This window comes from Euphorbia lathyris, chromosome 7 (genome assembly GCF_963576675.1).
Source record: "Euphorbia lathyris chromosome 7, ddEupLath1.1, whole genome shotgun sequence".
Classification (NCBI taxonomy): Eukaryota; Viridiplantae; Streptophyta; class Magnoliopsida; order Malpighiales; family Euphorbiaceae; genus Euphorbia; species Euphorbia lathyris.
Window position 1 is genome coordinate 74,259,587 of NC_088916.1, and position 21,148 is coordinate 74,280,734.

At 34.7% G+C, this 21,148-nt stretch overlaps 3 protein-coding genes across 6 annotated transcripts; 2 read left to right on the forward strand and 1 right to left on the reverse strand.

Annotated features, from left to right (window-relative positions):
• Positions 1 to 1,598: 1,598 nt before the first annotated feature.
• Positions 1,599 to 5,809, forward strand: LOC136200926 (transcription factor TGA3-like). 2 transcript variants are annotated; one of them, XM_065991427.1, is made up of 9 exons: positions 1,599 to 1,929; positions 3,235 to 3,408; positions 3,495 to 3,566; positions 3,646 to 3,705; positions 4,003 to 4,080; positions 4,206 to 4,269; positions 4,429 to 4,700; positions 4,813 to 5,040; positions 5,420 to 5,806. In XM_065991427.1, exons 2-9 carry the CDS (start codon positions 3,250 to 3,252, stop codon positions 5,570 to 5,572), a joined length of 1,086 nt encoding a protein of 361 aa, XP_065847499.1. In that variant the 5' UTR covers positions 1,599 to 1,929; positions 3,235 to 3,249; the 3' UTR covers positions 5,573 to 5,806. The 2 variants fall into 2 exon arrangements, with proteins under 2 accessions (XP_065847499.1, XP_065847500.1); XM_065991428.1 differs by lacking the exon at positions 1,599 to 1,929 and having other exon boundaries at positions 3,238 to 3,408; positions 5,420 to 5,809.
• Positions 5,810 to 7,118: 1,309 nt separating this feature from the next.
• Positions 7,119 to 10,744, forward strand: LOC136200411 (ER-phagy receptor 1). The gene is made up of 5 exons (XM_065990794.1): positions 7,119 to 7,574; positions 7,819 to 7,893; positions 9,267 to 9,406; positions 10,018 to 10,155; positions 10,322 to 10,744. Exons 1-5 carry the CDS (start codon positions 7,328 to 7,330, stop codon positions 10,529 to 10,531), a joined length of 810 nt encoding a protein of 269 aa, XP_065846866.1. The 5' UTR covers positions 7,119 to 7,327; the 3' UTR covers positions 10,532 to 10,744.
• Positions 10,745 to 13,533: 2,789 nt separating this feature from the next.
• Positions 13,534 to 17,925, reverse strand: LOC136200734 (phosphopantothenate--cysteine ligase 1-like). 3 transcript variants are annotated; one of them, XM_065991162.1, is made up of 10 exons: positions 17,788 to 17,925; positions 17,522 to 17,685; positions 17,308 to 17,431; positions 17,169 to 17,213; positions 16,922 to 17,007; positions 16,636 to 16,688; positions 16,443 to 16,502; positions 16,225 to 16,326; positions 15,493 to 15,612; positions 13,534 to 14,395 (listed from the first exon to the last, which is right to left on the reverse strand). In XM_065991162.1, the coding sequence occupies exons 2-10, from the start codon at positions 17,673 to 17,675 to the stop codon at positions 14,147 to 14,149; spliced, it is 993 nt and encodes a 330-aa protein (XP_065847234.1). In that variant the 5' UTR covers positions 17,676 to 17,685; positions 17,788 to 17,925; the 3' UTR covers positions 13,534 to 14,146. The 3 variants fall into 3 exon arrangements, with proteins under 3 accessions (XP_065847234.1, XP_065847232.1, XP_065847233.1); XM_065991160.1 differs by having other exon boundaries at positions 17,308 to 17,440; XM_065991161.1 differs by having other exon boundaries at positions 17,308 to 17,440; positions 17,522 to 17,712.
• Between the last annotated feature and the right edge of the window lie 3,223 nt (positions 17,926 to 21,148).

Below are 21,148 nucleotides of genomic sequence, written 5' to 3' on the forward strand. Positions count from 1 at the left end.
ACCCTCTCATCGGTTTTGATCACATGCACTTTAATGATCATGTAAAATTTGGTCATTAATCGTTAGATCTAAATTTATGAGAATCCTAAGATGACATCTGGTGAAGAGTTGTTTGAAAGAGTTTATGGAGTACAAAAACCTAATTTTGAAAAAGCTGGTTTTAGAAGCTTTTTCAACTAGTTTATTGCATCGTCTTTTTTGAATGACATTTTTATGCCTAATTACTACTCTTTAACCTCAAATAATACGAGTTTGATAAAAAAATTTAAATATTTCACTGAATTTAAAAATATTAATCTTGAATTCGATTATTAAATCACAAAAAATATGAAATCATTACTTGAGAATCAACATACATGCAATTGATGTAGAATAAGAACAAAATTTCTATGTTTTATAATAATGCCTGAAATTGACCAAATTTGTCAATATTAAGAATAAAATTACACATTTTCAAACATTAAGGATAAAACTGCCTATAAACGTTAGAGGTATTTTTACACCTTATCTCAAAATAAATTTCACTATTATTTGAATTTATAAAATATGTTATTAATTCGCTAAATTTACTTAAAGTCACATATTTTGACACCTGAATTTATAAATCTATACTTAATGTTCTTGCGTGGCGAATATAAGATTGGTTCATTAAAGAGCCAATTTCATACATGCATACGTTAAAAAAAAATTGTTAAATCGAACTTGTTCAAATTTTTTCTGTATATATATGTGTTATGATCTGAGTGCTCCAGAATCAATTTTTACTTAAAATGTAAAACTTTTCAAACTTAAACTAGATCTGGACTATAAAAGTAAGATTGGATTGTTTTAGATAAACTTAGAGAAATTTATCACCTATTATATATTAGTCAAGTTAAATTTTGTCACAGGTTTATCAAGAGTGGTTGGCATTGTCTCAGTATTTGCTCTATGATGAACATTCTCTTTTCACACATCTTTAGGGAATGATATAGAGTTGCCGATGCATTGGCAAAGTTTGGAGTCTCTTTCTCAGTGATCAATTGGTGGCCTTCAGCTCCTACTTTTTGCCACATGTTTATCAATGATGACATTTGTAGTATTTTTTTCTTCACTTTTCCTATCTTTTCTCCCCCCTTCTTTTTATTTGTTCCCCTTCATCTTCTCTTGTTCAAACACTCACTTTTTTCTTTTATTAATATATTGCGGGTTTAACAGTTCTTGGGCCATGGATGCTCACCCCGTCCAAGTTCTGTCTCGTCCCAATTTCTATAAAAAAAATCAAGTTAAATTTTATAATTAAATACAAACTCAATGAGTTAATTAACCACTGTAAACCTTAATTTATCATAAAATGGGGCCAAAAACATATATAATAGGGGTTGTTCCAACAGCCGGAGTCCGGAAACAATCAAAGCATATTTTTTTTTTCAACAAAATTTTGTTGATATCCATTTTTTTATGTCACGAAGTTTAAGGACTATAGTATTAATAGCGGTACAATTCAGGGCCACAAACGTAATTTACCATTCTTTTCTTTATATTTTTCAAAGAACGATGTTAACAGGTTGACTGTAGCATTGCAAAAAAAGGAAAAGCAGCCATCTTTTTTCCATTCATTGTTTGATTATTTTGATTCTATTTTTCTTTACTAACTTTTGGGTCTTTGCTTGCTTTCAGATTGGATAGATGGACGGTGCTGATGATTCCAATTTCTTTCTTAAAATTAACCAACTAGTATTAAAGACTGAACCTTTGTGTTCAGTGGGGGTTTCTTCTTAGACCAGATTTTTTTTATTTTTTTTTTGGGGAGGCAGCTAATAAAAAACCCAACTCTGGTTTCCTTGCAATAAAACACCTCTTGTATTAGCTAATCCTGGGTAATCAGAAAATTGAAAAAAGATGTGATTTTTATCTTCTTTTTGGCTCCAATTTTGGCCAAGATAACAGGTATGTATGTATGTATGTATGTATGTGCAAACTCTGGTCATTTGACTCATTTCTATCTAATTTTGATTGAGTTTTGATGTTTTGTCAAAAGGGTTTCTGAGTTTTGATGTTTTGTTAAAAGGGTTTTTGAGTTTTGTGTTTAGGAAGCTGAATTTGAATTCAATTTCATGGTTTCATCTTTTGTTTTGGAGTGAATTGGTAATGCAATTGATGGAGGATTGTGTTCTAGTTTGATTAGAAATAGGAACAGAATTGGAATTTTGTTGTTTAATTTGTAAATTTGTTTAACTTTGTTTTGAATGATGGAGTTATGCAAGAAAAACAACATCAAAGCTATGTTGCACGGAAACGGACACGGGAAAACGTTATTTCTAAAAAGAAAATATAGCTAGGAAATGGTGATGGAAACTGAAAAGAAAAGGAAACGGATATGAAACTCAGAAACGCTAATGAAAAAGAGTTTCCGTGCAACAAAGTTGTTATGTTGTCAGTTTTGGCTCAAATCTTTGTTGGCTGTGGTTAAAGTCATATTAGAAACATATCTTACTAATATAGCCAAGTCACTCTATTTCCATTTCTGATTTAGAATTCAGTTCATTATTGCCCCTTCACCAGACGCGACTCTCCCACTAGCTTCCACTCGGTTTGTCTCCGAAAAACACATCATACTTGGAGACCTTGAATCTAATACCAATTGTAACAGTTTTTTTCCAATATCCACTTCAGCTCAAATTTCATTGGCAGGTCTCACGATTTTAAAAAGCGTCTGCATAGTATAATACGAGGTTGTTAATTAGAGGCAGATTTATAGCAGCTGTTATTAGCTGAGAAGATTGGTTATGTTAAGAAATATTTGAATATGTTATTAGTTTCTGATCAATTCCAGAGAAAGCAAGGCAGAGTGAGATGGTGAAAATCTAGGGATTGGAGGCTATGTTGCACGGAAACTCTTCTTCATTAGCGTTTCTGCGTCTCCTATCCGTTTCAGTTTCTTTTCTGTTTCCATCACTGTTTTCTAGCTATATTTTTTTAGAAATAACGTTTTCCTGTGTCCGTTCGCCTCAGGCAGGAGAGAGCCGCGTTTTCTAAGTTTATCTTGATTTGTTGTAACTTCCTTGATTTCTTTAAGTTCTATCGACCGCCTTTTTTCAGTGCTTGATGTTATGGCATTGCAAGAGTACTTAGTTTTTACAATTGTGATCCAATTTTTAGCGGAAAAATCGATCTTAGTCCTATAATTTGCGAGTATTTAGGATTGAATTATATGTCAGATGTTCACTCTTTTATGTATGTTCTTTTTTCCAGTTGATTGAAAGAAAAATGGGCACTTCTTCAACTCAGATTACTGCCTTGAGAGGTATTGATATTTACGAGCCGTTCCACCAGATGAGCTCGTGGGGAGACACTTTCCGGGAAGATGGTAGCTTATATATCAGTTCGCCCACGATTGTGCCCGTTGATGCTGGGCCAAGCAACAAGGTAAATAGATACTCCTGGACATTTTTGCAACGGTTGTTTTTGTCTGATCGTTGCACTTACCGATGTTTTCTGGTCACGTTTTCTAGATTGAGTATGTTTCTCAGGATTCAACGGAACGATCTAGAAGTGATCAAGAAGGAAGTAAACAATCCGATAAGGTTACACGAATCCATGTCTGAAAATATCTGCTATGTATCTTTCAATGTTGGTTATCTCAATGCACATTTTATGTCTCAGGTAAAGAGACGTTTAGCTCAAAATCGTGAAGCTGCTCGTAAAAGTCGGATGCGGAAAAAGGTAAATTTACACATTGCCTTGCAAAATATAGGTAGAAAGTGAAGAATAAAAGGGCGGCCCGGTGCACTACGCATCCCCGCTAAGCGAGGGTCCGGGGAGGGGTCCCGCCACAAGGGTTTACTGGGGCAAGTCTTCCCCTGCCAATTTTTTTTTTTTGGCAAAAGGCCGCCTCTCGGTCACACGACAACAACGTTTACCGTTGCGCCAAGGCTCACCCTCTAAGTAGAAAGTGAAGAATATGAAGAACAAATGTAACGGAATTGTAACGTAAAAGTTGACGTGTTTTTTCGTTCTTAGGCCTATGTACAACAACTAGAAACGAGCCGGTTGAAGTTGGTGCAGTTGGAGCAAGAACTTGAGAGAGCTAGGCAACAGGTCAGTCAGATGAAAGTTCTCTCTTTCTCGTTCTCCGATTCCTTTTCTTTTCGGTGACTATGTTTCGCCTCTTAGCACATTGCACCCTTTGAACTAAAGCGTGCCAGTTAATGTCGTTTCTGCAGGGTTTATATATGAGTAGTACTTCGGTTTCCGGTCATTTTGGATTGCCCGTATCCGTAAATTCAGGTTTGTCATCTCGTCTACTGGAAGTCACTGTTTTAAAGCTATCTGTCAAATCCTTTTTCGTGTTACCGGTCTTTGAAATGTCGAATGATGCCTCGAATACCGCACTCTCGAGTCTCGATTTAGAGTTATTTCTAAAGCAATTTTGGTTATGATTTGAAGGAATTGCTACATTCGAAATGGAATACGGACACTGGCTTGAAGAGCAACATAAACATATATCCGAACTTAGGAACGCGTTGCAAGCTCATATTACCGACATAGAACTTCGGATACTGGTAGACAACGGGTTGAATCACTACAACAACCTCTTCCGCATGAAAGCAGATGCTACTAACGCCGATGTCTTCTACTTGATTTCCGGGAAATGGCGGACATCTATTGAACGCTTTTTCCAATGGATCGGGGGATTCCGCCCATCTGAGCTTCTAAATGTAAGTCTTAGTCACATCAGCTAACATATCATCTCAATGTGTCCGAACACTGTTCTTATCTTCCCCGTAAATCGGAACATAGACCACAAGTTCTTTGATGTTGCAAATGCAGGTCCTAATGCCACACCTCGAGCCGTTGACCGATCAGCAACTTGTGGATGTCTGTAACCTTAGGCAGTCTTGTCAGCAAGCTGAAGATGCTCTCTCGCAAGGAATCGATAAACTCCAGCAGACACTTGTGCAGAGCATTGCAGCGGATCAATTGAGTACTGAAAGTTACGGGGTTCAGATGGTTGCTGCCATCGAAAAGTTAGAAGCACTCGAAGGTTTCGTTAATCAGGTAACATAAAAGCATCCATTCTCCTTAAGTTATTAGCTACAAACTCGATTTACTTTTCGTGCCTAGTTGCTGAATGCGCTGATCCCAAACTCAGAAATTAGTACTTTTCAGTTCTAGTGACACAAGTTGATTTCGATCATCTTATTCCCGCGGAAGAGCAAAGAGAAAACATTCAGCTGAAACGTGCAAATGCTTAATATTCGTTTTTGATAGATTACGTAAATATTAGTTAGAATATTTATGTAATCTTGTATTTTAGGATTAGCATATATTTAGCATATATTATGGTAAATTAGCATATATTGTGGTAAATTAGCTCCTTAATTTACGTAATCTATCAGTTATAACTTACTTACATCTCGGTTTCCAACTGAAACAGGCAGATCACCTTCGGCAACAAACATTGCAGCACTTGTCTCGGATTCTAACGACGCGTCAAGCTGCACGAGGATTACTTGCATTGGGAGAATACTTCCATCGACTTCGTGCATTGAGTTCGTTATGGGCTGCTCGTCCTCGGGAACCGGCTTAAACTACAGAATTAGGAGGCAGGAAAAGTGCCATATATGTTAGGTTTATTCACAAATGCTTAATATGTATTACTATATTTTAGCAATGCCTTATGCTTAGGGGGGAAAAATGTAAATATGAATAGAAACTATGTGTGTGATGCTGAGAAATTAGGTGGTTAGATTGAAGTTCAATGCATAATGTACAGTAGTATAGTGTTACAATAATTAATTTGAAATCAAGTTCATGTTTTAATGGATTTTGTCACTTTTTGCAAATTAAATTGTCACTGGAGTAAAAATAAATTATGCAAGAAAGTGAAAATATGATGTGATAATATGGAGATCGTATTAGTATACGTGTGTCAGTGTCATCATCCTAGACAGTCAGGAACGTTCGTAGCGTTGGAAGCCATTAGCTAAACAGGGATACCATCTTTACACTGACACGTGGATCAGTAGGAAGATCTCCAAGTCTATATATTGTTAGACTCGTCTAGAATTAAGGAATTCCAAAACGAGTAGGATGTTGTCTAAATTATGTTCAATTGTCTTATGAGGAAGAACAGTGATTCTCTATAAATACGTCTAGAAATCATGCAATCAAAGGTATGTACACATTTTTTTTTTGTAATTTCTTTCGGTTGTTTAATACTTCATTCTATACCTCACCAACTTAAACATCAGAGTAAGGTTAACCGTCAATGGTCTTGTTCTGACCATCTTTTTATCTTATCTCAAAAACCAAAAAGATCCCTTCAGATATTGGAGCATCTCACAGAATCACAAGTATTATCTTGTTAAATGGTTTTATCATTTTATCAGTAGTATTCAATCTAACATGTGTATTTATGTTGTAAATAGTTTTATCTATGGATTGAGTTGAATTGAATATTTTTATTCCATAGATTGGTTCCAATTAAATTGGATTTATATTCTAATAGGTTTTTTTTTTGGTATGAATTGAATTGAATTATAAAGGATGGATTAATTGGGTTGATTGGATTGATTATATATAAAATTTATGTGATTACTCGATTCAAGCTCGTTAAGTATTTTAGGTGAATTCTCTTACCATTAAAGTTTATTGGATTGAGGTTTTTTTAAGTTGAACTTCAAACTTGAGAGGAGATATATTTTTCTCAGTTTTTTATTTTCTCGTTTTTTCGTTTTTGTCACTTTCTTTCTTTTTCTCTTAATTTCTTTTTTCTGTTGTTTTCCTCGTTTTTTATTTTTAGTATTTTTTTTCATTTTTCTTTACTTTACTCAGTTTTTTTTGTTCTTCTCCGTAGATTGATGGTCAGTTTTACTCTTACAGTAAAAAAAATTAGTTCAATTTTACTTTAAATATAGAATTCTTAATTCAATTTTATGCTAACAAAATTTTCTAATTTTTTCTAAAAATTAATAAAATTGAGCTACTATTTCTGAGTAAAACTGAATCGAGGTCAAAATTGAACTTTTCCAATAATCCTAATGACAAAATTGGTTCTTATCCCTATTTCATAGTATTTGGCGGGTAAAATGAAAATAGATTAACTGACAACAGCAGGAAGTACCAACGGCCACAAGATTCCCGGTAAAAGAAAAATTAATTGTCGGGAAAAAATCCCCAAGATTCAGTTGGATTCCATTTCCGTGGTTCGTTATCATATAGCTTCCGTCAAAAGTATTCACTTTCTTCACGCCTTCAACCTTCAATCCATCAATCAACCTCTGTACAAAAAACAGAGAGTTGAAAACCCTAATTTTTCCATATCAAGGAAGGAAAAGGAGAAATGAGCAGTTTGCGAACAATCTGTAGGCCGCACACCGTCTTCGCTTCTTTCAAGTGTTGCAGGCACCAACCTCGATCTAGAGTTAGGGTTTCATTTCGAAAACCGGATTCTAAGTTTCATTTATCTTCGCCTTCCCTTTCCTCTCCTTGGATTCATGGAAATGAGCCTTGGTTTCGTGCTAACCAGAGAAGAACTGCGGTCAGAGCGTCCAATTGGAGAGATCAGAAATCTCCGTATGATACTCTGGGTAATCTTATCTCATCTACTCTGATTTATTCTTCTGTTTAATTTGATTTAGTATTTCTTCTCAAACGTCGATTTAGCCAAACTTTTGTGCAGTAAATTACAGATTCATGAATATTCCGTTTGAGACTACAGCTTTATGTGATGTTTGAGTTGTTTTTGTTGATTAGAAGAAGATGATTAGTTCATGGAAAGTTTAGGTGGGGGATAACTAACAATTTGCAGTGAAACTATACTTTTATATCCAGAGTTAGAAAGGAGCGCAGATGTGGAGCAGATCAAGGTTGCTTACAGACGCTTGGCTAAATTTTATCATCCAGATGGTTAGTTTCTAATCTTTATCAAAGTATTTCAGCTTATGCATATCAGTATTTTCTGCACCATATTGCAAAGATCGCCAGGAACCTTGATCTATTGCCACTTTATACTTCATCTTGTCTAATTTAGAGACTTGTAGCCATTTATTTGGCCTAATACATCCATAGCCTCCAAATTTGTCTGGAAAAGTCTAATGACTCCTGCAATTTTGACAAAAGACGGACTAGCCCCTTAAAATTGCTTAAAGTGACATGATTAACCCTACTTTCTATGTGGCTGAGCAAGTGAAGATTTTGATTAGTTGAAGTGCACATCACTTTAAGTAAGTTCAGGAGGCAATAGGTCACTTTAAGCAAGTTTAAGGAGTTATTTTTAAAGTTTGGGGGGCAATCGGCTTTTATGGCCAACTTGGAGGGGCTGTGTATGTTATACTGACAATTACTTTGTGAATTGTGATTAGAGGGGTTTCAGGTTTATAGGTTTAGTTACATCTTCTGTATGTCTTCACTTCTGTGCAATCCTTTGCATGATATGGCAATTGTTATTACTCATTTCTGAGCTTTTGAGCAGTAAGTGTAGTAGAGATAGTTAAAACCAGATTCTTTCCTATTATAAGCGCTTATAAAATAGTTAAAGATTGAAGATAATACGAAGTAGTTTTTGACAGTAGGGCTGTCAATTTCCGACACTACAACAAGAGTTACAGAGACAACTTGCTTGCCACGTTTATTGTTTTTTATGTATGTTGCATGGAACCTCTGCTTCAGTAGCTTTCCCGCATTTCGTTCCTTTCCCGTTTCCATTTTCGTGCTATATTTTTTAGGAATAACGTTTCAGTTTCCGTATCCATTTCAGTGCAACATAGTTTCTGATACATTTTTATCATATATATCATGTGGAACATATAGATCACATAACACGTCAACCCATTTTGACATCTTTATGTGACAGTGGGGCTTGATTTAGGAATTAGGATACAAGGATTTCTTACTTTCCCTATTCACCTGTTTACTTTGATTCTTACAACATTTGATGGTAGATTCTGTATGTACAACTTTGTCATTATTGATGATGCATTCCAGAGAGATTATGTTTGTGCAAATTCATCTAATACAACTAACTGTATAAACAAAAACAATGAATTTTGGAAATCATGTTGCTGTTGAATGAGTTAGAAACTATTAACTAAGAATAATCTTCTTGCAGATGCACTGGTGTCTTAGGTTGTATCATGTTAATTTTTTTGTTGTTTCCAAGTAATATTAGACAGTTATCATAATGTAGAGGGTCATTTTTGGATTTTTCTTTGTTTTCCTTTAGGCACTCCTACTTATGAACTTTGACTTCATTTTGAACTCATCAATCTTCCAATTTAAAGTTTATAATGGTAGAGGGACTCTTGAGGAAGGGGAAACAGCTGAAGGTAGATTCATCAAGATTCAAGCCGCGTATGAGCTGCTTATGGATGAGGAAGAACGAAGACAATATGATATGGATCACCGATTAAATCCAATGAAGGTAAGACCTGCAAATTAACTGGCTTGAATTTTAATGGGGAAATTTGGTAAAAGTCATCAAATGAGTTGCATACTTGCATTAGCTACTTATCTCTATGTTCTTCCCCCCAATCTTCAAATTACTTTTAAGTAATTGTAGAAAGAAACTTCATAGAAAAATTGCTCATTCTAATAACATAATGAGAGATGATAAGTAAGATAAATGTTTTTTAAGCGTTTTACATGTTCAATTTGATGATTATATAAACAGATGAACTTTTCTAACTTGGTTATCAGACCCTCTAGTTTTTCTAATGAGGTGTGTAATGTGTTTGTGGGGAGACAGAAGCGCAGAGACTGACTTATATTAAAAGGGTAAACTGCACCAATGGTCATTTAAGTTTGGGATATGTATCACAAAGGTCGCTGCACTTCTTCTTCTTTTTCAATAAAACCATTGGACTTCACATTTGATTTAAATGAAGTCATTTCAGCCTGTCATGTAAAACAGTTGAGTCTATGTCAACTAAGCATCATATGCCGGAAATGTTTGACTTTTATTTTCATTTCTTTAACCCTCCTTCACAAGAAAACTCTGATTCTGTGCCACTAAGGAATCATATTTTCACGTAGGCATCACAAGCATGGATGGAGTGGCTGATGAAAAAGCGAAAAGCTTTTGATCAACGGGGCGACATGGCTGTTGCAGCTTGGGCAGAACAGCAGCAACGGGAGATGAGTCTCCGTGCACGCCGTCTTGCACGTTCAAAGGTAATACACTAAGCATTTCTTTGCATTTCTCTGATGGCTTTTGTCCTTTGCAGTTTCTTTATTATTATCTAGATATTTCTCTGGCCTCTATACTCTGAGGGAACAAATGGAGGCTCTATAGTTGCGCATCTCCTAAGTTTGTGTATTTTATGTATTAAAATGATAGATTGACCCAGAAGAAGAGAGAAGAATCTTGGCAAGAGAGAAAAAAGCATCGATGGAGTATTTAAACAGTACCCTCAAGCGGCATACCCTTGTGTTGAAAAAAAGGGACTTGATGCGTAAGAAAGCTGAAGAAGATAAGAAAAAACTTATTACTCAGCTTTTGGCTGCCGAAGGCCTTGAGCTGGAAACAGATGAAGATGAAGCTCTCTAAGACATTCCCTTACACTATACAGTACAAAATGTCTTCTAGAAACCCCCCTTTATTTATACAAAAGGAAATTGTACATATAATCAAAACGTTTGGCAGAGAAATGAATGGATTTCACAGGACCGGTGCATTACCATTAGCCATCTCTCAATTTCTGATTAGACCCCCAATTTGGAGGAAAAGGTACAAATTTAACTTTATGTTTATTGGTGAATAGTGTATTTAGCCTTCACGTACAAAGCAATGCAATGCAATCTTATATGTAACCTTTATCAAAGGGTGCAGTTTGAATCCTCATTAACGAAAGATAATGAGCTGTTTTCATTAACTAAAAATGTGCAATTTCAATAGGTTTGAAATTACACTGTCTAGTAAACGTTAGGTTTAAGCTTGCAATTCGTGTCTAAAATTGTTGTTGGGAGAACTTTGCTTTCTTTTTTGGGGGTCATTCCTGGCTCGAACTAGAAAGAAACTTCATCATGATGCAGGTGGTCATTTCTGAATTAACAGAGTTGCTTTGTGCTTAGTTTATACACCCATATGGGTTTGTTACCTACAGGTAATTCAACAATGTCCTATGTTTGATTTGCTTCTAAAGCTAGCAGTTCATTATTCTTAGCTTGCTGCCAATTATAATCTTTTTGAGCTTGTGCATAAGTTTTGGGTTCAGAATAGCATGTGATATTGATTGAAAATGCTCGTTTTGGGGGTAAGAGGTTATCATACATATGATACGTGGTGTGCAATAGTAATTTTAATCCTTTGAGCCATTTTTTTTATCTAAGGAAAACACATTGTACTGCTCGATCTGTATATTTCCCTTTATGCCTATCTAGTGTTAATGCATATGCCACGCATTCAAACACTCTTGAGGCCTAGCTTCTGCCTTAATACTCAATTATGAAATCAAAGTATATCTACTAAAGTCATCCATAATAATATGAAAATAGGATTGATAGGTAAATGAATCTTTAACTGGTCCTCAAATGTCAACATGTATTGTATGAAAAATATCTTTAGCTACATTGGTATTTAATATTGTCAGATATTAATATGAATGAAGTGGATTTTTAACTATCAGCTTGAACTTTTAGTTTAATTGATTCCATGACATAGTATCAGAGCCTCTTTGATCAAGTGGTCAAGCGTTCGATTCTTGGTAACCCCATTTGTTGATTAAATTGCAGGACATAGTAATATGGGCCTGTATTGTGTGCACGCTTCAAGCCTAGTGGGCATTCGCGTGTGGGGTGTGTCTGTCAGATATTAATATGAAGTGGACTTTTAACTATCAGCTTGAGCTTTTAGTTCAATTGGTTCCATGACAAATATAATCGGCAAATTTTTTTGTTTGGCTCTAGCTAAAACAATCCTCTCCCATCTTGTAGGATTATGTAGTGTGTGGAGTTTTTCGGTTATAAAACACACAATAAATGATTGTCTTCAATGAGCTTGCTAGTCGAGATTAGATTATAGTCAAATTGTGTTACACACAATATTTTATGCAAAGTCAGTTTAGGCCCTAACATTATTGTACCAACATAGCGGACTAAAACTGTATCCCCAAGACTGACACTGCAATTTGCAATCATATTATATTAACTGTAATACTTATCACATATGATGTGATCTGTGGCACATGTGCCTATGATCTAAGGTTTCCTAGCAGAATTATTAACAAATGAGCTCAAAATTATACTAAGATTTGTTTTCATGTAGGCATTTACATTGCTTCCTGATGTGGATATCTTTTGATGTAGTATTATGTGGTAGCCATGACATGAGTTGCTGATATTGATTCTTTGTTAGGGTAAGTTGCTCTGGTAAGGATGATTTGTTACTTTCTTCTTCATCAGTATCTGATTCTCCTTCTTTAATGCTTTTGATTAACTACGTAATTTGCCTTTGCTAGCACTGTTTTGTTATAATCCTTAGATCTATTCTCATAACTAGGAGAGCACCCATGATTCTTCTAGCAGGTGTCTTCAATGTGGCCAGTTCCGCCACAGTGGATTTTTTTTTTGTATTGTAAGGTTTTCCAGATGAATTGGGTTTTTAAAATTTGATCTGTTATGTTAGTATTTGATCTGAGAAATAGTAAAACCGACAAAAGGTATACTATCTGAGTTTGTGATAGGTTTAATTGATTGACTCGATTGCCTTTCATGTTGTATGGATAAGGCAAAACCTCTATTTAGTGATGAAAGTGGTTTAATGAGAAGAATCTGTGAACATACAGTGGAGTATTGGTCATTAAGACCTTGGAGGAAAGTAATAATCTGATCTGTATTTTGTTAATTTCTCAAAGCATTGAAGGCTCCATAATGACATTCTGGATCACAGCATTTTGACAATGGCCGGAGGTGACTAATTCATCATACACGATCTTTAGTATTGTATAGTAATCGGTCACATTCAATTCACCTTGATTGAAGTTATGTATATGACTTTTTAACTCGGAGATTCTAAGTAAATCTATATCGCTCCACGCAATTGACTGAAACAGTGCATGTAACAATCAAGAAATAGGTTGTATATGAATGATCTTTAGAATTTGGGGCGTAATTGTGCTATCCACAAAAGAGAAATTGCTCTTGGACATTAATGCTACGTCCACCGATCTCAACCATTAGTAATAATTTGGATCAGTGAGAATGTGAAAGATTAACAATAAAGCTGGTGGTTTATTAACAGGAAGAATATAAGGACTATTAGGTGTGCCTTCTTCCTTCAAAAGGGACCTATTGTTGCCATGAATGAAAATGCGGCAAAATTGCTCGAAGAAAAACAGAGTTATTAGTAATCGCTCTACTACCATCACAAAAGAAAATGAGTCAAGAATCAATCGATTTGAAACATAAAACTGCTCACCCCTAAAGCTGCAAATAATAGCCAGGAAAAAAAATCCAGTGATCGAGGATGATGCCAATGATTACATCGGATTGTGTATTTGCTCGATTACTATTGGTGAGAAAAAAAGGCATAAGTAATAAGTACATCTCAACTCGATTCAATATTCATTATTTTCCTCAGAACAAGTCTGGTAGCATGGTGTGATGTTCTGGTAGCATGGTACAGTATGGTTTAATTGCTTCCAAAACTATGATAAGGTAGTTGGTTAATTCAGTAAAAATAAAACAACAAAAACATCTTGAAATGCCAACATCTCGTTACAATTTTCACGATATATTGACGCTAGGTTATGTTGTATGCATCGCCACCTGAACCACAATCCAATTGTAAAAAAATAGAACAAAAATGTCATAAATTTTTAATTTTTAACGAGAAAATCATTGTCGCATGTATAACTTCGGTTTCACTTTGTCATATAACTTTGTTTTATAAATCAATAAACATATTCGCTGGAGATGCCAAGTGGATAACGTGTTATTAAAATCATACCAAGACTTGTTCAACACGTGGAAACTAAAAAATGATTTGTCCTATACATGGCATTTCGGGCGAATATGTTTGGTGATTTTCGGATAAAAGGGTCATGAGTAAAACCAAAGTTTAACCGCGATGTTTTTCTCATTACTAATATAAAATTTATAACATTTTTATTTCATTTCAGATAATCGGAGAACTATGGATATTATTTACTCATAGGTTGAAAGATTACGGGTCAGAAGACTCGGAACCCTTGATATAAGTAGAATGCCTCTCCACAAGAAGTTCAATCAGAGGCTTTTCCACATCAGAACTAGGATCAGTCTTGTCGCGGCGAACCGGAATCTTTTGATCGGTTGTAACGACGGTGACCTCCTCTTTGCGGGTCAAAAGTTCATTTGCAATAACCATATGCATCTTGTACTTTTTAAGAGCCATATCAGCCTTCTCCAATAGAATCTTTGAATCTGTCTCAAGCTGTTGACTCCAGTAGGAAAACAGAATTAGCAATAAAATAATAGTATTGTTGAAACAAATTGACAACAGCACCAGAAAAAATAATTGTCAAGTTGTTCAGTTAAGAACCCCTTCCTTCTAAGTTGGGTACACAGGGAAACCACTAGCAGTCTAGCACACTATGTTACATGGAAACCGATACTGACACGAAAACCGACACCAAGAAACAATATCTGTAAGAATATAGGAAACTGAATCGTGGGGAAACCTATAAATAATAAAAAATACAAGGGTAGATATATAATCTTTTAAAATTATAAGCATGCATGTTTCATTTTTTTTATACATATACATTCCAAAGATTACATACAAGTTTTCTACCAAAAAAAAAAGATTATATAAAGAGATTTATTTCATTTTGAAAGCTTGTAGAAGATGATCTGGAGTAGGAATTTACTGGACAAGTGATTGGTATTGATATACTTTTAAAAACACATTACATCCTAGTTGATGTACTTTTAAAAACAAATTACATCCTAGGAAACGAGTTTATATTATGCAAACGTGAGTTGAAAGTTTCGTACAAGTTTCCGGGAGTTTCGGTTTCCGAAACGTGAGACACTTTAAAATTAAAGCTATCTTGTAACATAGCTAGCACACATTATCTTCAGCTAATACTGACTTGAAGTTTTCGCACTATAAGAAACACAGTTGCAAACAGAAAGGCAGGACAGTAATCAAGTCCTTACCCATCTTTCCACATAATTGGAACAAGGAAACATCATAATGAAATTTCTCTAAATTTGTTTTGTACCATCCTTTTTATTAATTACTTGGGTAAGAAACAAGAATGAAGAGAATACGGTTTTGTTGAAGCACATACCAAATGACCATACATGCACACAAAATGAGCCAGCTTCATCTTAGAGGGGATAAAAAGTCACACATATATATACATACATTTTCAAGGGAATGGCCAGAATTAGGAGTGTGCAACAGTTGGCTAGGTTATGGTTTGGTTTTCGGTTATAACTGATTTATGCTCAGCCCTAACCAGAGTGATAAAGTCAGATCTATCTCGATAAAGACATTAAGGACAGGATGGCACATCATCTAACCTTGAAAGATATGCAGAAAGCCGTCGGAGCCCATTCTTTCCTCAACACCAATAGCATCTTTGGCACTTGCACAAGTCGCATGTCAAGAGGGCCAGATGCTGATTGAATCTTGTGTTCTGCCTGTACATATTTCAAGTTATTGGAAACGAATAAGAAAGCAGATAATAGATATTTTCATCTTCCATAGAACATGAGGATCATGAGAACAATCTCCTCCCAATGTTCTAATTTATGGTTTTTAATAGAGGTTAATTTCATTAAATAGTAGAACATAAACTTTAACAAGCTAACAAGATTCATACATCTCCTAATATAAAAGTATTCTCCTTATGCCAGCAACAAATAGGCAAAAAAGTATTCAGTTTTCAGAATAATAATAAATTAGATGCCTTAGAGTAATCTCCAGCCAAGTTCACTTTATCTTCCTTGTGTAAATAATGGGCGACATATCAGCACCATTCCTAGTCCAGACACGAGTATCCTTCTGGTATGATATGTATGTACAGTGTGAGCTGACCTAATTTCTTGGAAATACTTCCTGCGTGCAATTTATTTTTCCTTTTTCTTTAACTTCCTCTAATTTAACCCCCCCCCCCCCCCCAAAAAATAATGATAAATTCATCAATAAGCATCCTTGTGGATCTTTGGACCAAATACACTTTAGAACAAACCAAAAGAGTATAAAAAAAAAATTTCTAGAAAAAGAACGAAAATCAGCATATCGACTATTACCATATCCTTCCAAGGGACATAGAAGTCGGAAACTGCAGCAGCAAGATAAAACATAGTACGTCTCTCAAGATCCCTCATTGCTGTTGCAATCAACTGTAACATCTGCCAATGATAACATATCCACATGCTATTTATTACAAATAAACAACTGCACTTTATACAAAAATAAGATGGCATTAAAATGAGAAATTTAAGGAGATAAGCTTGTTGAAGCTAACCTGAAGATATTCAAATATGGTTGTAAAGGGAAGTTTTAACAAGCGACCTCCTTCGACAGCCTACATTAAATACAAAAGCAAGTAATCAAAGGGTTGAGCTAAAAAATTCAGCAAACCATAATAATACACGGAAAGAAAAGATAAATGAACAAAAATTCTACAACGCCTGATATAAGTTCTAAGTAGATCATACAGCATGGTGACTATTTATGGCTTTCTTGACTGCTTCAGAACATGAGTCCCGCACTGAAATATTTCAGGAAACTTGGTCACAAAATTGAAACAAACAGTTGTTTAGCCATTTATTCATGATCAAATTGACTAGTTGATTTCCACTAGTATTTTGGAAGAAATAATACCAACGGCTTATTATCACAAAACATTAAGCCAAACATTGAAGCTTTTGAGTTGTCTCACAGAAATAGAGCACTTATGACAATGCACTATTCAAAGTTATTTGCAGTGAATAAACAAAAGACCTTGAATATTAAAGTCATCAGTGCTTTCAAAACACTGTAGCAGCGGATCCTCAGGAAGAGATCGACAATATGGCTGGCAAGTTCCCCTGCACGGGAAGGCATTAAAATTATCATTTGTTAAGTTCTTATTCATTTTTGCAGTGCATCAAACCTTTATGTAGATTCAATAGCACGGTGGATGCATTCAGCAATTACTAGGAATTAAGGATGAACGGACAAATGTCTTAGAAACAGACGAAAAAACTACCTCCTATTTAGAAAAATTACTGCATATCCGGCCTTGATAAAGTACCTGCCACACAATGATTCGAGAAATTAAATCCACCTCCAATGAAAAACCAGATCAAATGAAGAATTCTTAACTTAATAAATTTTAATTCGATTACTCAGTGGACGCTGCTCCTCTATGGCCTGAGCTGAAATTATCAATATAGCGAACACAACGTTGTTCCAGCGGAACTGTAGTACCACCAGATGTCACACACACGATCCTCCTTGCATTTCCATTCGCTGCATTTACTAGCCAAAACAATTAGTAACATCTCAATGCAAAAACGTGAAAACATATACATAATCACAAATCTCTCATACAACTCTCACCTGGTGCAGCAGAATTGAGTTCAATGAAACCTCTCAATTTATCGCCGATACTCTCACTATCTCTTAGAGGAGGAGCCGAATCAAAAAACGATCTGATTTCTGCATCCAGTGAACTGAGAGGGCCTCCAATTTCAGATGCATTTGTAGTGTCCATTTTCAAAACCCTAAGAACAGTATCGGAATGGCGAAAACTAAACAATCAGTGAATGAATTAGATAAGAGCGACGAATACTAAATCAGTGCAAGTCAAGTCATGCGAGCTTTACCTTGCAATAAGCAAGCAAAATGCGACGGCGGCGAGTCAATGCCCGAGTTCATAGAAAGCGTCAGTGACTCGGTGTGTGGATTTATATGGCAGAAAGATATGACCCATTTCTGTATAAAAGGCGATTCAATTATGCGGTTTATAGTTGATCCCATTTCTAACCATTCCCGCCAACTTATTTGGTAATGGGTAATTTTTAATTTTAATTTCAATTTAATTAAATTCTCTTAAAGTGTAGTATAATTTTATTTTTATTCATTTTGTCTTGTAAGTATTAAAAAAAATATTAACAATAAAACAAAAGGTTAAGATTGGATTAAAAAAATCATAAAATTAAGGGATTTGGGCTGTACTTTGACTACCTTCTAAAATAGTTTGAAATGGTTAGCTTTTTAAATTTCTTTCCTTAATGAAAAAATACAATAAAAATAGCTCCTTTTAAAAATAATAATTATTATTTCATTTATAAAAAAAATAAAGAAAATAATATATCTCGATATATGTAATTAAAAAATTATCTTCAAACGAAAAAATTATAATCTAGAATTACATTAGAGAAATTTGAATTCCGAATCTTTCAATATCATAAATCGTGATAAAGTAATAATAGACGGTGTTTTAAACTGTTTTTGATACAGCAGCGGAAAACACATTCCACCAAAATCGGTCTTAAAGTCGTTTTTTTCAGAAATAAGCTCGTAATTTTTCTATGAGTCAAATCTATATAATAGATAAAAAAAATTTTGTGCATGATAATATTTCTATAAAGAGACAGACCATAATAGGAAAACATATAAAAACAAAAAACTTCAAATAGAAATTATAAAACCGTACTAGTAGAGCGATAAAAAAAAATATTCAATAAAAGAAACAAAAGTAAATTAAAAAAAAAAAAACTTATTTTCCAGTTAAAAGCTAGAAAAAAAAATCTCAAAATTTAAATGAAAAACTTAAAAAAATTTATTGGCGGTTAAGGGTTTTTTTTTTTTTTTTTAGAAAGATAATTTTTGGCGGTTAAGGTTTTGGTCGTTCACTCTTTGCATATCCCCAGAGAATAGCTCATTTTTGGGTAGCATGTTAAGAAAATAAGAAGGATTTTTTTTTTATATATATATATATAGGAATAAGAAGGATTATTATGAAAGAGAATAGTTGATTCATTTTATATTTGGAAAATTTATAATATCCCGTGGATTGAAAAATATTTTTCAAAAAAGAGATTATTTTTAACTAGACCTGTACATGGGTTCGGGTACCCATCCAGTCCGTCCAGGCCCGTGTCCTTGGACTGGATTTCGACAATGAAATTTGATCTTAGGCCCAGCTCGGTCCAGACCCGTTAAAGCTCGTCTATATTTTGGATGGACTTGAAATTGATAAAAATAGCACGGACCGGTCAACTCCGGCACATCTATTAATATTAATTAATAAATTTATATATTAAATATTTACTTTTACGTATAAATTTTATTTTTTATAAATAAAAGTTATGTATATATTTTTAGGTGAGTTTATATAGGCTAGGTTTGTGATCTGATTTTTAAACCCGAGCCTGCCTAAACTAATAATGGATTATGTTTTTATATAAAACCAGTTAGGTACGGTCCAACCCGGCCATGGATAGGTTTATTATTAACTCTTTTGTTAAAATAACACTAGCCCCACTTACGGGCAGGGGCGGAGCCAGCCCAGGGCTCGGGGGGGGGGGGGGGGGGGGGCAAAGCCCCCCCGGCTCCGCCCTTGAGTACTTATCGATTTGTTCCCTGTAGCCCCCTCCCCCCCCCCCCCCCCCTAAAATTAGTATATATTGACTTTATGTAGTTTTATTTTAATATTTAATGATAGATAAGATGGTTAAGATTGCATGCTCCTATTTTAGAGGTTTGTGTTCAAATCCCCCAACCTCGTTTTTTTTAGCAAGTTTTTATTTATTTTAACTTTATGTTTCCATAATTATAAAAACATGTTACAATTAGTAATTAATTTAAATGGACTCTTTATTTCGATAACACTTTTGAATTCATTTTTATTATATTTTTACCATTAAAAAAATAGTAAACATATTTAATTCTATTAGTTCAATGCTAAATTCTAAAAAATGATAAGATTTTTGCAGTTTTAACACCTTGAAGGCTAAAAAAATTTTGCCCAGCCCTAACGGGTTGGACTTTGAAAATTTATCCTCAACCGCACGACTAAAATTAGCCCCCCTAAGTCTGAATTTCTGGCTCCTCCACTGCTTACGGGTCACTCTTTCTCATAATTAACGAAATTCATATTATTACTTTTATGATACAAGGAAAATTGTTTTCTACAGAGTATTTGTGGCAATTATATTATCGTGATTACTAAATAATCATGGTGAGTAGGGTTGCTAACAGAACGGGGTGGGGATGGAGACTACTCCTTCCATGCTTGTCCATGTCTAGGGGATCTCCCATCTTCATTTTTGTTGATGAAATGCATTAAAAATCATCCACATCTCCATTTCCGCGGAGATTCGGATCCTCACAAAAATTCTCATTCCTCATTACTCATATTCTAAATAGCATTTTTTAGTATAACTTTTAAAAAATTCGTTAAATACCATTAAGAAAATATATTACTAATTCAATTATTATGTTTTTCTTTCGAGTCATCCACCTATAGGCTACAAAATAACTAATTATAAGTTTAACAATATATATTAGATAATCATCGTGATCTTGTATTACTGATCATGAATCATCCACGCCGAGGTTAATCAGGAGATGAAAATGATAAGTCCATGAACTAAGACCAGACGATTGAGATAGGTGGAATTAAGAGGGGGTCAAAAGGAGCCAATTAATTTGTCTTTGTTAGACTGGATATGGAGCTTATAAGACGAGGGCTTTAAGTGGCTTAAACTATCTATTTATAACTTAAGGATCGGGACAAAGCCTAACCCTAATCCTCCATATGTTTAGATGAATCTGACTCATTACTATTACGGACGTAACTATTATTCGGACCACGCCTGAATAATGCTAACATCTCTCACTCGTATGTAATGGAATAAAATTTCAAGTCTTGTCTCAATCTCATCCATACTAAGCAAATAGTTCATGCGACTGGTATACTATCGAGATCTCTAGTGTTATACACTCGTTGAAGTTATATAGCTGCTCGATGTACATGTATCAAACCTGGAACTATATACCCGTTCGAGATATGTAGCCCTTGATTTGAACACGAATCGTCTCTAGTACTCTTTATGCTTTATCCCATATTTCATATCACATCCACTGTAATAACTTTGATCTCTATATTTTTCTATTTTTCACAAATATGCACACATGCATAAGTGTCCGGATAGTGAAATACATAAACTCTAAGATGTG

What these genes read in the sequence shown, in the direction of transcription:
- LOC136200734 (XM_065991160.1), bottom strand. Translation starts at nt 17,675, where the DNA reads ATGGACACTACAAATGCATCTGAAATTGGAGGCCCTCTCAGTTCACTG. An exon ending in ACTCAATTCTGCTGCACCAG is followed by an intron (nt 17,441 to 17,521) that starts GTGAGAGTTGTA and finishes TGTTTTGGCTAG; the next exon opens with TAAATGCAGCGAATGGAAAT. An exon ending in GTAATTTTTCTAAATAGGAG is followed by an intron (nt 17,008 to 17,168) that starts GTAGTTTTTTCG and finishes CTTCCCGTGCAG; the next exon opens with GGGAACTTGCCAGCCATATT.
- LOC136200411 (XM_065990794.1), top strand. Translation starts at nt 7,328, where the DNA reads ATGAGCAGTTTGCGAACAATCTGTAGGCCGCACACCGTCTTCGCTTCT. An exon ending in ATCTCCGTATGATACTCTGG is followed by an intron (nt 7,575 to 7,818) that starts GTAATCTTATCT and finishes TTTTATATCCAG; the next exon opens with AGTTAGAAAGGAGCGCAGAT. An exon ending in TAAATTTTATCATCCAGATG is followed by an intron (nt 7,894 to 9,266) that starts GTTAGTTTCTAA and finishes TCCAATTTAAAG; the next exon opens with TTTATAATGGTAGAGGGACT.
- LOC136200926 (XM_065991427.1), top strand. Translation starts at nt 3,250, where the DNA reads ATGGGCACTTCTTCAACTCAGATTACTGCCTTGAGAGGTATTGATATT. An exon ending in TTGAGAGAGCTAGGCAACAG is followed by an intron (nt 4,081 to 4,205) that starts GTCAGTCAGATG and finishes TCGTTTCTGCAG; the next exon opens with GGTTTATATATGAGTAGTAC. An exon ending in GCCCGTATCCGTAAATTCAG is followed by an intron (nt 4,270 to 4,428) that starts GTTTGTCATCTC and finishes TATGATTTGAAG; the next exon opens with GAATTGCTACATTCGAAATG.